Source organism: Gnatocerus cornutus, chromosome 9 (assembly GCF_029298725.1).
Source record: "Gnatocerus cornutus isolate USDA-ARS CGAHR chromosome 9, icGnaCorn1.1, whole genome shotgun sequence".
In the NCBI taxonomy this organism is placed as follows: domain Eukaryota; kingdom Metazoa; phylum Arthropoda; class Insecta; order Coleoptera; family Tenebrionidae; genus Gnatocerus; species Gnatocerus cornutus.
Genome location: NC_142241.1, coordinates 10,347,904 through 10,363,496, shown reverse-complemented (window position 1 = coordinate 10,363,496; position 15,593 = coordinate 10,347,904). Strand labels below are relative to the sequence as shown.

The 15,593-nt window shown below is 34.8% G+C and overlaps 1 protein-coding gene across 5 annotated transcripts in view; it reads right to left on the bottom strand.

Moving 5' to 3' along the window:
* The window catches only part of Rbp6 (RNA-binding protein 6), a 223,188-nt gene that overhangs the window by 114,556 nt on the left and 93,039 nt on the right, over positions 1-15,593 (bottom strand). For all 5 annotated transcript variants that reach the window (XM_088046732.1, XM_088046734.1, XM_088046735.1 and 2 more), the window contains exon 3: positions 3,176-3,257. In XM_088046732.1, the coding sequence (XP_087902858.1) occupies positions 3,176-3,257 (82 nt within the window). The remainder of the gene's footprint in view (positions 1-3,175; positions 3,258-15,593) is intronic.

Sequence of the window (15,593 nt, the reverse complement as noted above, 5' to 3'; positions counted from 1 at the left end):
GTGGCCACAATTCCATACATCCGAAGAATGTTAAACCTGCAGCAGTGACTCAATTCAGAGGTGGCTTTGCATTCCGTAATACGCACAATTGCCATCGGTGGCATCCGATTGCGCGGATAATCTGGTACTAAACTGCAGATTCGACGTTTAGTGCATTTGACTTGTTGGGAATTCCGTTCGAAATTGTGTGGGATTTAAGGTTCCGGCGGAGTCCGGGCGGTTAAAAATATAATTTCGGTCCTAGATTAAGCCAACGCGTGCAATGCAGAGGTATTAATAATTCTAGTAAAATTCCGGACATTCTCCGTTTTATGTTATAAGGGTCGCCTACGTAATAACCCATCATCCACGTGTAGACCACGCACCATAGACACGGATCCGGGGAAAGCATAAGCTCTAGTAATTACGGAGTGTTATTGCTCTGCTAGCCAGATTCCTAGTGCAACATTACCTAGTGTTCATATTTCCTCAACACCTGCGGCGGACTCTAGTCCCTTTCTATATTAAAGTCTGGGAGTACACCGGCACGATCCGACTATTTACTCAGCGCCGGGCCAGAGGACGAAGAATACAAATATTGAAGATATTACGGCACGTTTCGAGAACATATAAATGTTTAACTCTCAAGACGCAGATTTGTAGCCACTGTACAAATGATGAACCAGACAAAAGACCATTTTAAGAATGAATTAAACTTCGCGAAAATACCACACATCTGGTAGCAGTTGTAGAACAAACTAGATCATAAATTTTAACAACTCCATACAAGTATTATCAAACTATTGTATATCTGTTGTTTGCCAACCTCTGACCTGATTAATTGGGAAGCCCGAGCTGGAGCGGATTTGTTTTGACATTTCTAATCCTTCTGCTTATAACAACGGCTCCGGTTCGTTCCGAGTTATTTATCGACGGTTTCAGCCTTGTGATTCACCGCTTTGACAAATGTTTGGAATTTTTTCTTGCAACCCCCACTAATTAAAATTTTTCGGGGCGTGAATTGGTATCGAAGACGAAATTGCTCGGGCGCGATGGTCTCTGTGGAAGTTAGGGAATCGTGCAAAGCCCTCTGGCAATTACTTCCTAAGCAATCCGTTAAATTGGTGGTGCAATGGAGTCGTTACACGAAGAGTTCCGGCATTGAATGGCCTCGCGATCGGACTTCACGAACAAAGTTAATATAAATCGGACCCAGTATGTAGCGGACTTTGATGGAACGGTCCAATTTTAAAAGAGCTCTCCGGCACGCTACAATAACACAAAAGAGAAAAAGAGAAAGAGGATCCAATCACGACTCGTTAATCGCTACCTGTGTTACATGCCACCGTTTTCATTACGTCTGTGACCATCACTAACGCAATCACCAATTGCAGTTAATTTCATTGTTGCAGGGCTGCTCGATAATTTTTATTGCGGCTGCAAAGCTCAAAGTTCGTCTCGATTGCACCAGCATCAAATAATTTGACGTCCAAACCAATACAATCGAAACTGTTTTAATTATTCTCATTAACAACTTCAATTCCATCGAGATAAGCGACAAACTTTAAATAATTAAGCCAAGTAGACTCAACCTCAATTTGTTTTTCCATAGTTGCATTGTTGCGGTACATTTTAAAATGATGATGCACACGGAGGGCATTAAATGCTATAATAAATAGCCGAAATTGCCTCATCGATGTTTAACTCGTTTTGGAATGATCAGGACCGATTTTATTTGACCACAATTATTTTTGGATAACACTAAAACCAAATGGCGAATCGAAAACCGGACCGTAAAGGACACAAAATTGCGGAAATTTATCGCCGTGATATATTCATTATTACCCGCAAAATGATTATCTCTTTTGCAATAAAGCTTCCGGGTCCACCGCGTTTATAACCAAGGCGACAAACGCCGGAGTAGAAACAAAGATAAAACAACAAAAATTAAATAAAAAAATGTTAATACTCTGGACCAGGATGAAAATTCAAGTTTATAATAAAAATGAAAGTAAATAAAAGAAGAACAAAATCCCGCTAATGAATTTCTCTTTACGAGCTCTTTTCACTTTGAGAACTTGTTTTAGAACTTCAATCGATTTGCCTGAACAGGAATAATAAAAATTTACTATAAGGTGATTAGTAGACTCTTTTGTTCTTAAACTGAGCAATTGTTCTTTGTAAATCCGCGCTTTGCGCAAAAAGTGAAAAAAAAACGATATTAAAAAGTGTACAGGTCCTAGAACAAAACCGTTTCAAAGAGCCGTTAACATAAACATTTGTAAGAAGTAGGAAGTCAGTCGGTCGAGGTTACTCAGAAAACATTAGCTCTATTCTCGAGTTTAGCAAGCTAGAAAAATGTCCTTTACATGGCAATGCATTCGCCTAAAGTATGCAAAACTTTCAAATAAGTTTTATATAGTAGTCGTAAATTTGAGGGTTGCAGCTTAATAATAAAACAATTCAAGATAGCAAAGAAGCTGAGCTGAAAGCTCGTACTTCCACGCTCGTATGCTAAGGCATGCACTCTAATCCTAGTAAAAACATCGAAGATCCTCAAGCTAAAATGTCATTAAAAGATGATGTCACGTTTTAGACGTGAAGGTTTCATACAAACTACACTAAAGTAATGAAAGACACATAACTACAGATTAAGCATCTAGAGCTAAGTTCTAACATCTAAAACATGAAGTGATTTAATAAGAGACCATCACCGAAGAGCCTCGTTACTTACGACTAGAATCGAAGAAGTCTGATCTACAACTAACGCAATCTAAATGAAAAAGTGTTGAGCATGGATGAGATCATTGCAGATGGTGCTATGGACCTACCCGATAAACTATTGCGCGTGCGGGCCCTTGAAAGGACTTTTTCTGATAAGTGTTAAGCTATAAGTAATTAATGAAATCTCGTGAGTAAACTTCATTGAAGTTGGAAAAGTTTGCGGGTCGAGTCCCGGCCTGCTCTCTAATACAAGTCCGAATCTATTAAAGGGGCGATACGTCAAAAGGATGGATAGAGTTTTGGGGAGTATCAGGCATCATCACATCAAGGAAACTAACTGAACAACCCAGTTTATCCAGAACCACATCAGTGACTTAAGTTAATTCATCTCCTGGAAACTTGGCCGAAGCGAGAGAGGCAAAGTTCAGCTTAGTTTGCTTGACTGTATGCGATTTGTTTGAAGGGAACTTACCTCGACCGCCTGGTGGCAGGATCTTTCATTACCATTACTTCTGTTATGTCGCCGTATTTACTAAAGTATTCTCTTAGGCTTTCTGAAACAAAAACGACAGTTAGAAACAAACTTCACCAACCTTTAAATATTTTGCAATACATCTCGAGAGAAAATGTGGAAGCGGTAATAATTAAATACTATTGTTTCGCTGTTGGCTCCAAGCCACGATTCATGTCCGCTCGTTGTTTATGTCGCTACAACGGCAATAATTATAGGTTAATTGATTTGTTCTCTTTTGTAAAACATGTCGATGTTTTTAACGGCTAATTACATTACAGAGAGAAGGACAACACTTGCGTAACACACTTGCGGATACATTAATTAGCCTCTCTGCACCGATCGACCGAGACATGAAAGAGATTTTTGTCACATTCAATAAAACTCTTCTGTTTTATTTCTGAACACGTTTGTTCCACCAAATTTCGCCTTATTATCCTTGCAACATACAAAGAACGATTTGTTCTAAGTCGGTTGACCTAAATCACCCTACATTCAAAATAGAACCCGCGATGACATCCCAACAAACAAAAATTTCGGAGCAAAAGTCACAGATCTATTAATTATTCGAGCGAAAGATGTCAGTGGTAATTTTTCATTCCCACTTTTTCCTTTATTAAAAACCGTCACTTTTCATATTTTAATCCAAACGCAAACTGTGCAGTAGTATGATATATTTCCAATATTATAACGACTATTATTGCCTGTTTAACATAACCCTCAACAAGAGGTAGAATTATTCCCCATAGAGCTGCTACTGTGGGGTAGATAGTGGATAATCCGTTTCAGTAAATGGGCGGAATTGCTCGAATAAATAACCATTATTATAATACAACCACAACACTAAACTTTAAGGTTTACTGCAAATACACCATGGATTCTGCTACATTGCCCGAATTAATGGCTCAAATGCAATTGAAAACAACCTGGAAGGAGCTAATGAATGGTGCAACGAGCTTTCAAATACATATTTTGATTCATTTCAAACCAACTTTTCAAAGGAAGCTTAATGGCAACAAAAAATGCTAAATAAGCAGTTTTTCAAGCGAAATATGAAGGGAAGCTTACAAAACAGCGCTAATTCCGGTAAAAACATCATGACCGGAAGCAACAAAATATTGTGTCAATATTTATCACGGCGGAAAATTAGGCTTTGGATAAGAAGTCTCTAGACAATATGCACCGGAAAAGCTCATTCTGGACAAAAGTAATTTTTTTATCCATTAAAAAACGGTGTAATGGGACAACATTTACACAAAAGTTCTAATATGAATGAAGCTTAAAAATTCTAAGTTCAGCAGGATTTTATTCAATTATTTAAATAAATGCTTTTTCCATTTTTATTATTTATTTATATTTAAAAAGCCAAAAATAGAAAAATAATTTTAACAAAACTAGAGAAGTGACTACAAAATTCTCTAATTTTTTAAACTTTAGATTTTAGGTGTTCGTTAAATTTCACATTTCCAGATTGCCAAATTATTTATCACAAGTTGCAAAATGGAAACTTAACCCCCTTAATCAGAGAAATTATTTATATAATCGGAAAATTTGAAGTTCAAACCTCAAACCTAAATCTGAACTTTGAAACTCAACAATTTAAATATTTCAGCTTCTTAATTTTGTAATTATTATAAAATGTTAAATTTTCAGTCTATTATTTAATTTTTAATTTGATTTAATTTTCAGTATAAAAATCCTCTCAAAGTCAAATGATATGAAATCCTAAAATTTTAGTTTCAGAATTGTAAATATCTATAATAATTAATAAATAGAGCATTGTAATCGACTAATTAATGACTCCGAAAGATCCATAAGTTATAGAAATTTTTGGATGATTAGAAAACGAAAGATTGGAAGGTTCTATAAGAATCTAAAGACTTGAAATAGAATCCGAAGAACTCAAGCATACGATTCTAAAAATTGGGCCCTCAATAAAAAAAATCTTAACCTAAAGAATTTGATGGACCAATAATTTACGCAAATTTCAGCTAACAACAAAACAACTTTCATTTTAATAATAAATTAGAAACATTAGCATATAAACACGACCTTCGGAAATCCTCCCAGACAATGTATCATGTATAGTTCAGCCAAGTTGGTCTGAGCCATCATAAAATCATAAAAATTAGACGGCAACCGCAACCGGACAGTTTGCGGTATTTTGTCATTTATGACGAGACATCTGGCCTGTTTAGGGATGCTGTTCTTATCGCAGGGTGCAAACTTGAGCAAATAAACCCTCATTATGTGCACTTGAGAATCTTTTGAAGCTGTCCTGTTGCGGTAGCCCGCTAATTTTTATGCTTTTATGGTAGCTCAGACCAACTTGGCTGAACTATAACAGTTTTGCAATTATCGCATGTGAATTATTAAAAATAATTGGCATTGCAATGTAAACACAATAAACCTTTCTACTACACCTGTAATATTATTTCAAACATTAGAAACATTACAACACACCGTAAAACAGACTAAAAAAATTTCCTCCTACATGAATGGAAGGAACCTGCATAATGCAGTAATAATAATTCACGCAATCATAAAATTCAGTTAAATTTTGTCGGACACATTTTCTGTCAGTAGCAGCACATGCATCTATTTTTTGTACAAAACTTGACCCAACAAATTTGCGTTGTAGCTATGAATTTATTATGTCGAAAAATGAACGATTAAAAGTGATTTATGTGCATTGCACGCAATTTAATGACGATACTAATCTATCTTAGTTTGAAAAATCGAAATATACATATTTAGCCTAGTTCTGGCGTGCGTTGTCATTTAAATTTTTAATCCGAGCGACATTTATTTGTGTTTAAAACACCGCTTAAATGTTCCAAGACATTTATAAATTCCGAATTAAAAACACGTTGGAGTCAGTTTGTCGATAAATACCGTTTATAGGTGGATCATTATGGTAAACGAGGGTGAGTTCTGAAGTAAATATCTCCCAAAAAACAACCGTCACTATATATTATTTTTATTACCGCATCCTGATTTTATATGGTACAACTCCCAGAAGTGTTTTAAATCTAAAACCCGTGAACGTTTTATCAAAACTTGGTTACATAAGAGCATTTTGTTGTAATTTATAGTAGCACATAAAATAATAAAATATTTTTATGTTACAAAGTTGAAATATGCCCTCAGAATCGTGGAATTGAATATCCACCACGGTGTACTTTAAACGCGATAAAATATTCGTTATAACTAGAGGTGTTAGAATCGGGGAATAAATAAAAACAGTTGAGCTCGGTTCTTAGCGACATAAATCAGAAAGTTGGGGTAGAAAAATACAACAAAAATTGGAATGAAAAATAAAAAACTTCCAGGAATGTCCTGCTCCATTAAAACTTTCGACATAAAAATGAGCGAAAGTGAAAATAATTCATAAAGGAAATCATAGAAAACATAAAGCATAAATCACGGATTTATATGAAAATAACTTCTGTTCGCCATAAAAAACGTCGTGCGCATAAAAAGTTAACTTTATAAGCACTAAACAGTTTAGATTCTCCCTCTTCTAAGTGAGCGAGGAAATGACTCCAACACACGAATGTAACGGAAGCGTTCAACAAAGAAAAAACGGCAACGGAAACGACATTTTCAGATTAACTTAATGACATAAGTTACCTTACTGAAAAAATTCGCAACTCCAAGCCCTCACGTCTAATTAAAAATCCTCGGTCAAGCCAAGATGGCCACTGTCGCCCTTAATAATTCATTTCCTGCGACCACAAAGACGAAGGTGTGAAAGTAATAAAAGTAGGAGCGGCAGTGATAAAAGATAGGGGAAACTACGCCAAAATCGACATGTTAGCTGCGTGTCGCGACGCCATGTGATTAGTTTCTAAATAAAAGAAACGCGGAGTGTAATTTTCGTTCACACTAATTAAGATAAGTCCAATAAAAGCTGCTTTTAATTTACGTTAATTACAACCGCCGCCAATGCACCTTATTAAAATTCAAGCCATTATTAATCACAAATTATTTTGATAGAATAAAACGTACTGAGCAATTTCTACTTTGGAATTAATAGCGGTAATTTAAACTAACTCATACGCCCGGAAAAAACTCATAAATATGATTAATACGGCGCTATAAAAAGGAAAAATGCTCCATGCCGATTTGAACTCGTGACCTCTACGCTACGTAAAATGCATTGGAATTGTTCTTACAAGTTTGCGTTAAATTGGTGAAGTGCTTGCGGTCTTACGCCAAACAAACTTTGAAGAAAACCAAGTTTCTATTGCCGGTTTTATCAGAGAATAATAGACAACAACCGAGAGACAAATTTCGAAATACGACAAAAAAGGAGCAGAATGTTAAGTGCGTCGCAATCGAAAGAAATTCATCAGTTTCTTTGTTGTAAATGACACCGTTACGCTCTCGACTTATTACACGAATTAGCGTGATGGAGCATTTTAAGTAATGACCGTCATACACAAAGCAAAGTAGCAATTAATTTGTCATTAAGTGTGAACAATTACAATAAATCCTCGTGAAATAGCCTTGTGTATGCTAAGTGCAAGCGAGCTTAAGTATGTCGAGAAATTAATTTCGAATTTGTCGCCTTCTAATTCGAGCTTTTGTGAGCATTTTTATTGTATCTTAAAATTAATTTGGACTAATAAACGAACAATGGCAAACTCGTCATATGAAAGCACCTAATCAAAAAGTTGTCTAGCCGATGCAAACAACTTAACAATGCAGTCGCAAGGAATACTTTACATTTTCGTTTTATTTGTTGAAAGTTTGAAAGCTTGAAGTTGGAACAAATTTGAATTTTAGATAAACTATATGAAACCGATTTCAAGTTTTAAGAGGATCAAGTCAGGTCGAATGCGAGATTATTCACGTCTGAACGATAACTTTATTTCCAATGAAAACTTTTTTAATTTTAATTAAACCAATTTGAGGGGGCTCTGTGTGAAAGATTTGTAATAAAAAGGAAACAACATGTGGGAAATTGATGGATGTAATCCCGAAACTTGGTCTTTGGCGGTAACATAGATAAAGACGGAAAAATGTCAGAAGTTGCTCGGTGTCTGAAAACAGCAACTAATTCACGTCGTTAAAAGAGTATCAATCATAATTAAACATTTTTTATTAAACTCGGCAACCATCAACTATGAAACTGACGTGCCAATTACATGATATAAAAGTGACTTACTGCTATTAAATTATGACCGGCTCCCAGTCTCGAGTAGTAATGGGGTAATTATTATTATTGACATTTAGAGTTCGCATTACCGTAATTGAATTCATCGTAAAAATTAATGCCCAACGTCAGACGTGTGTCCGGTTAGACGAAGTTCTTAATTATTCAAGCCGAATATCGTTGAATTCTGCGCACAATTCTATTTACACGACGCCGACTTAAAATTCCTTGCATCGATAAATGCAGCAATTTATAATCAGAGTGCGGCAAAGATCAGACAGTAACTGCTGTGACAGGCAGAGTTGCGTCTACAAGAGCATTATATAAAGTTTTCTCCGAGCCCTGAAACTTTAAAAGTCGCTACGTTAAATTCTACTTTAAGAGGCAATCGCCCGCCTCGAATCGCACTAGTGGAGAGCTTTCTGTTCGTGTGCACATTTTCTTTAACGTTATTTACTTGTTTTACCAAAAAAACTTTCCTCTTATATAAACATTAAATTGCATTCACTGGCCTTTATTGCTCCAGACTACCATATCAACTGCAATGACCCAGGCGTTAATTATATTCTTTATCGCCGCTATGCGTACTCTCATATGGTTAAAATAGGCGAAAAAGCTCGCGTGATCCGAGAACTTAATGCTTAGAACTCCAACCCACGAATACGATATTAATTATTTGCCAGCATCGACTGCAAAACATCGCAGCATGGAAATCATCACTTCAAAGACAAATGTGTGCTTCTAATGAATATGCAAACACGACTTTTTACGACAGTGGTCAAACCAATTCCTGGTAACTTTAAGTATGTTTTTATGAAGCACTAAATTTAAACAAATGTGAATAATACGGTGTAACTGCAGGTAATTACAGACTTTATGAAATGTGAGTGCTTTTTCACAAAGGAAAAATAAACGTCTAACAGGATTTGTCATCTTAATAAGAGAGAGACTACGAAATGTGGCAAAAGCGAGTAAATATTTCAATGCAAACAACTTTTTTTTCCTTTTTAAATGTATTTAATAGTTCTGAGTTTATCGGATCAATTAAATTAAGACTTGAGCACTACTTTTTGCTTTTTGAGCACATCTTCTAAAATTTAATGGTAGTTCTGTCTGTCAGGTAAAATGTCTCGAACTAATTTTAATTACTAATACTGTTCAAACATGTCATTGTTGACATGATCCTGACAGTTCTGACACAGGTCTACCAACACGTTTTAAATTTCAAGACGTGTTTCGACGGCTGCCGTCACGCCGCTTATTTTTGATAAACCTGAAAGTTTGTAAATTGCATCTTATACAGGGTGAACCCGAATAAAGAGCAAAAATTTGTAACCACAAAATCAGACACCGCTGTAGACAATGAATCTGTCAAAAAAAAACAAATTTGAATGAAGCAAACCTTTTTAAATTTCATTCTTGTATCTTTAAAATTTGCGGAAATATAGGTGCGAAATTTAATCTAAAATGTTGGAAATTCCTGAATCTTCCTAAAATAAAAAAAAAATAAAAAAAAATAAAACATTTTGTAAATTTTTAGTTTGTCCTAAAATTACAATTTAAACTGTTTTTGGAATTTGAAAGAGTTAATCAGCGTGCCAAAAATAGCATTGCCTCTAAATTTGATTCTTGTATTCCTCAAATTATCGGAAATACAAAATGTAATTTAGAATATAGAAAATTATTAGTTCGTCAAAAAATAAAAAATCTATTTCTAGATATAAAATTTTGGAATTTGGCACAGTTAATAGGCATCTCAAAAGTAGCAATTGCCTTCAAATTTTATTCTTTCACTTTTTTTCGCAGACAGTTTTGCCAACATTTCAACCTGCGGTGTATAATTTTGTGATTGAATTATTTACACTTTATTCCGGTTCAACTGCATTCCCGCAACCTGTTTGACAATAATAAAATGAGTAAAAAACCTCAAAAAAGCCACAACAAACATTAAAATAAAACTCATCGGTTCCAGACGAAGTTTACGTTTGAAATCCAAACACAATAAAAATTAACGCAATCACGAAATACCCCAGTTAATTAAAAACGAAAAAAATCGAAGGCACGAACCCACCAATCACGAATTTACTAACGTTTATCCTTACCGTTATCTGCTTTCAATTAAAAAAGAATAACAAAAAAACGAACTGATAACGTTTCGCTCAGCGTTGGAATACGATTTCCTTGTTTATTCTCCTCGAAAGTTGTCGAAAACTAAAATCTGACCTTTGTTCACCTCGCCAATGAAAACGTGCAAAAATTGCTTCCGGAATTATCGTTTTTTTAGTTGCAAACGTGCCTTCAAAACTCTATTTTGAACGAAATTTCGCTTTGATTTAATTATAAATTTAAAATCAACAAAGTTTTAATAAAGATGCAGTGATTGACTGGAAAATCGCAGCAAAGAAAAAGTTTGTAGTTTTCCTGTTAAATAGAAAACTAATTTATCCTCATGTAAAAGTATCAAGGATCGTGTAAAGTTTCAGGAACATTCCCAATTTTCTAAATCCTACTAAAAAATCAATGCCTCATTGCAATTCTCTTGTAGAAATAGTATTCCTCTTCTATCAACGACTCCCATAAGGAGCTCGAAATCGAGCTTCGTGAACGTGCAATTTCAAATTAGTGTGTGATCCGAGTCTCTCCAATCCAAATCAAAAATCTCAAAGCTTTAAGCAGATGAAAGACGTTGCACATTCTTTATCCAATCTACATCAGCTATCAAGTCGCCAATAAATCTTTACGGCGTCATTTAAATCTTCGTAAATCAGTCTGAGCCCGAAAGTGTTTTGAAAGATGCTTTTTGGTGTCGCTAAATTTCATCACGGAGCTTAATAAATATTAACAAGGTGTAATATCGGGAATCGTTGCGCCATTTAGAATAACAGCTCGAGCCAAGGTAATGGTTTAAATATTAATAAAGGCGGCGCGGATTTCAAGTCAGCTGCGGGGCATATTTTATGAATAAATAACTACAAAGCTCGGCTTGAAAGTGTATATAAAAGAGATAAATCATAAATCGGGAGCTTGTTAACTTATTTATTGAAAAACAATAAAGCCAGTTTCGAACGATGCATTTCTCACATTTTATAGTATATAAAGTAGATAACAAATAACTCAGATATTGGTGTTGCATACAAATTGGATGCAGTAAAAGCGTGCAGGCTACTCAAGCTTGAACTATCCACGACCACAAATATTTCATAAAAGTACATAATAAAAGACTTTTGTTCAAACCCCGACTCGGTTTAAGGAAATAATTGAAACCTTAACTCGAGAAATTTCAGCTGTGACTGGAACGGTTCCCATTTCAAGACATCCCACGGTCTTGAAAGTTTATAAAAGGCCTTTATCAATTATGAACATGCGAAACAGCAATATTCTGGACCCATTTATATTTCAATAAAGTTCGCGCGCACTTTGTTCTTAAACTGCAACAACTTGGAATATCGATTTTGAGCTGTTCATTATTTAGTCGACTTAATTGCATTTTCTAGTATTTCTGGTTATCATACTCTAAAAAACAGTCGTAATTGAAAACACTTATTTTTATTTAACAGAATAGCATGCAACCGGCAAGGACGTGTGAATCTTTGATGTTTGTATTAATAGACTCAGGTCATATAAAATTAACTTAGAAATTACACTGCATATAGCACGCTATTCGACTTATTTTTAATGATAAAACTTAACTACTAGTTGGTTCATCCTAGCACTGTACCATTAAACATTTACAAGAATTATTAAGAGCGTGGTCTGAATTATTAAAAGTTTAATTGTACTCAACATCTTGATAGATGTTGGTATTTGCTTACGGTAAATTACTTGTGTTTTAATAACTGTCGGACCAAAAAACTGGTAGTTGCATCGATCTAAACTTCCCGGGGAATTTAATATTTTAATCTAATAAGATCGATGCATCCACCGCACGAAATCCGTTAAACTCCGCAAAGTTGTGCAATGTTAAACTTTCAAAACGGTAAGTTCACACGTTTATCAACATTAATAGGAAGCTAACCGCTGAGCTTTCTGTGTTGTCAAGATTTACTACAAGTTTAGAAAGATCTGTATTAACTCGGAACTTCTCTAAAGACGTCAATTTATAGAAATACATAAAGGAGCCATAATTTGCAACTTTTAAGATAATACAAAACGTTTATGATCCTCACAAAACTGCCGCTGCATTTTATCGTTGGATTCTCCATTAAAGCACGACTGTAAAATTAGAGACAACTAACTGCACTTCTTGCTGTCGCCCCTGTAATGACATACTTTCGTCAAGCGAAATATGCCAACATCTTGTAAACCAGCATGCTTTCGAGCGTATGTGCCTTCATTAAATGCCATTTGGAAATTGATGACCCCCGGCAATAATTTCAAACGTCTCATACAAAGTCTTTTTGGTACATTGAGGTTTATAGATGCAAATGCATCTTTAAAAGCCGAATAAAAGCTGAAGCAGCACATAAATGGAGATTTCTCTCATTCTTTATTTGATTTCGCCCCGAGTTATTGCCGTCTGTCATCCCAATAATATTTATAAAATTCAAATTTTCTCAGTCACCGATACTTTATTGTTTCCTAAGAAGACCGGCCTATCATAACAGAGAATTATTGACCTTCTTGGAGGAATTGAAAATTCAGCTCCACAACCCCCACGCTATAATCCTTTTAAGCTTTGACCTCACGGTTCAGTTGTCGTTAAGAGGCACCTTACGCTAAATTCCTGAGAAGGGGTGAGTTATCGGCATTTTGTTTTGTTGGGGTTGCGTCAATCCGAGGGATTACACTACAGGAATATTAATTTAAATATTTAGTTAAGATGCTGGGAGAATTTTAATTTTCGGAAAATCTGGTTACAAACTGGCGGCGCTGCAATCACTCAAATTTACTGATCCAAGAATTTTTTAGCATGTTCTTATGTATTGCTTATGCTAGAATAATAACATTTAGGGAGATTACTACTTTAAAGTTGTTCATTGACTGTTCCAAATCCCAAAAAATTACAACAGTAAACATAGTTTTTGGAAATTTTTATTTTCAAGGCGAGCCTAAAATTTCTAATATCTTCTATTAACTCCTGTGATTTTGATATTGTTGATGATACAGTAAAAAAATTTAGGGAAATTACTACCTTTGACTAGTTCGTTGTATGTCTCAAATTCCAAAAATTTAGAACAACAAACACAATTTTTGAACATTTTTATTTTCAAGGCGAGCTAAAAAAATCCAATATTTTATATTCAAGCCTGTAGTTTTCACAGTTTTGATGCTAGATCAATAAAATTTGGCGAGGTTACTATTTTGAAGCTGTTCATTGACTCTTCGAAATCCCAAAAATGTAGAGCCGTAAACATAATTTTAAAAAAATAATAATTTTAAGGTGAGCCTAAAATTTTTAATATCTTATATTAACTCCTGTAATTTTGATATTTTTGATAATACATTAATGAAATTTGAGGAGGATACTATCTTTGACTAGTTCGTTGTATATCTCAAATCCCAAAAAAAATCCCAACAAACACATTTTTTAAAAATTTTTATTTTCATGGCGAGCTAAAAAATTCCAATATTTTCTATTCAAGCCTGTAGTTTTTATAGTTTTGATGCTATAACAATGAAATTTTGAAAGATTACTACTTTGGAGTGGTTCATTGACTGTTCCAAATACCAAAAATTTAGAGCAGTTGATATAATTTTTAGAAATTTGTATTCTCAAGATAAGCTTAAAATGTTTAACATTTTCTATTAACTCCAGTAATTTTGATATAATTGATGGTACAGTAATGAAATTTAGAGAGATTTCTATCTTTGGCAAGTTCGTTGTATGTCTCAAATCCCAAAAATTTAGAGCAACAAACACAATTTTTAGAAATTTTAATTTTCAAAAGCAAGATAAAAATTTCCAATATTTTCTATAAAAGTTTGTAGTGTTGATAATTTTGATACTAAAACAATAAAATTTGTGGAGATTACTGCTTTAGATTTGTGTGTGGCCTGTTTCAAATACCAAAAATACACATAGTCGTTGAGACACCCTGTATATACACTTCTACCTTAAATTTTTCGACTTTTGGCCAAAAACTTGCGGTTCTAGCCCAATGTGCGCTAGGAGAATTCTAAAGCATTTTATTTGAGTAAAACAAGAAAAAAATAGTTTAACAAAACGTTAAATCGTTGAAATTTATACGCCCAATTACCATTTGAGCCAGATACGTACTCCCGTTGTTGTCGGCCCATCTCGGCCACGTAGCACATTTGTTCCGAGTATTATTTGTGACAAATAGAATTTTTCCGTAAAAAGTTAAAGAAAGTTAAAATACGCCGAAAACGTGTTTGAAATAAAGATGAAGGCCCCGCATGTATGTAATCCTAGCGAATAAAAAAATCTCGGCAAAAGCTGCGTTTTGTCGATTTCGATGTAATATAAAGATCGAGCTTTTCCGTATTTAATAATCCATCATATCGGCTGACGTATTTTATGCACGAGCATGTTCGTTGTCAAACACAATAAGATAGGGTCGACTCACTCGGTTCGCCAATCTAGTTTAGTGTTCATATACTTTTCCACTTTTCTTTTTTATTGAAAGGCAATTTCGAGACCAAATTGAAATCTTTGTATTCTTGAACTCGACGTGGATGCCACTCCAAGTCCGATATGTGATCAGATTATGCTTGCTATGCTATAACCTCCACGGACCAATTCCTCTCTCCATCGCTCGAATTGAGACCACGAATATTTCGATAATAGATGGCACTCTCTACTTCAATTAACGAAAATTATAAATAAACTCAAACGTCAAAAGTGAAACGCTACTGTATTTTTAAAAAGAAAAGCTGCACACGATCTGCCACTGAAAATGTTGAGTTAATATTAATGAACATGCTGCGATATGTCGGCCATATCTACTCGTACTCTATCAAAATTGCTGTCAGCCTCTCTGAAATAACAGTTTACAAGCGGGGCTCTGTTTTCGAGGGCTTTATCTTGGAAATCATCGAAAATAAACAGAGACGCCATTTCCGCTTTCCATATTAAAATTTCAAGTGATTATTCATGGGCGAGAAAAACGATATTCGACAAAATTACAACTTGTAATGGAATTACACTCTCTGCGATGCTAACATCTTGATTTGACAGCAAAATAACTTTGGCGCAATTGATTAGGAAATATTTCTCTCGCTTGACCCACTTTGCTTCTAGTTTTAGTCACCTAGCGC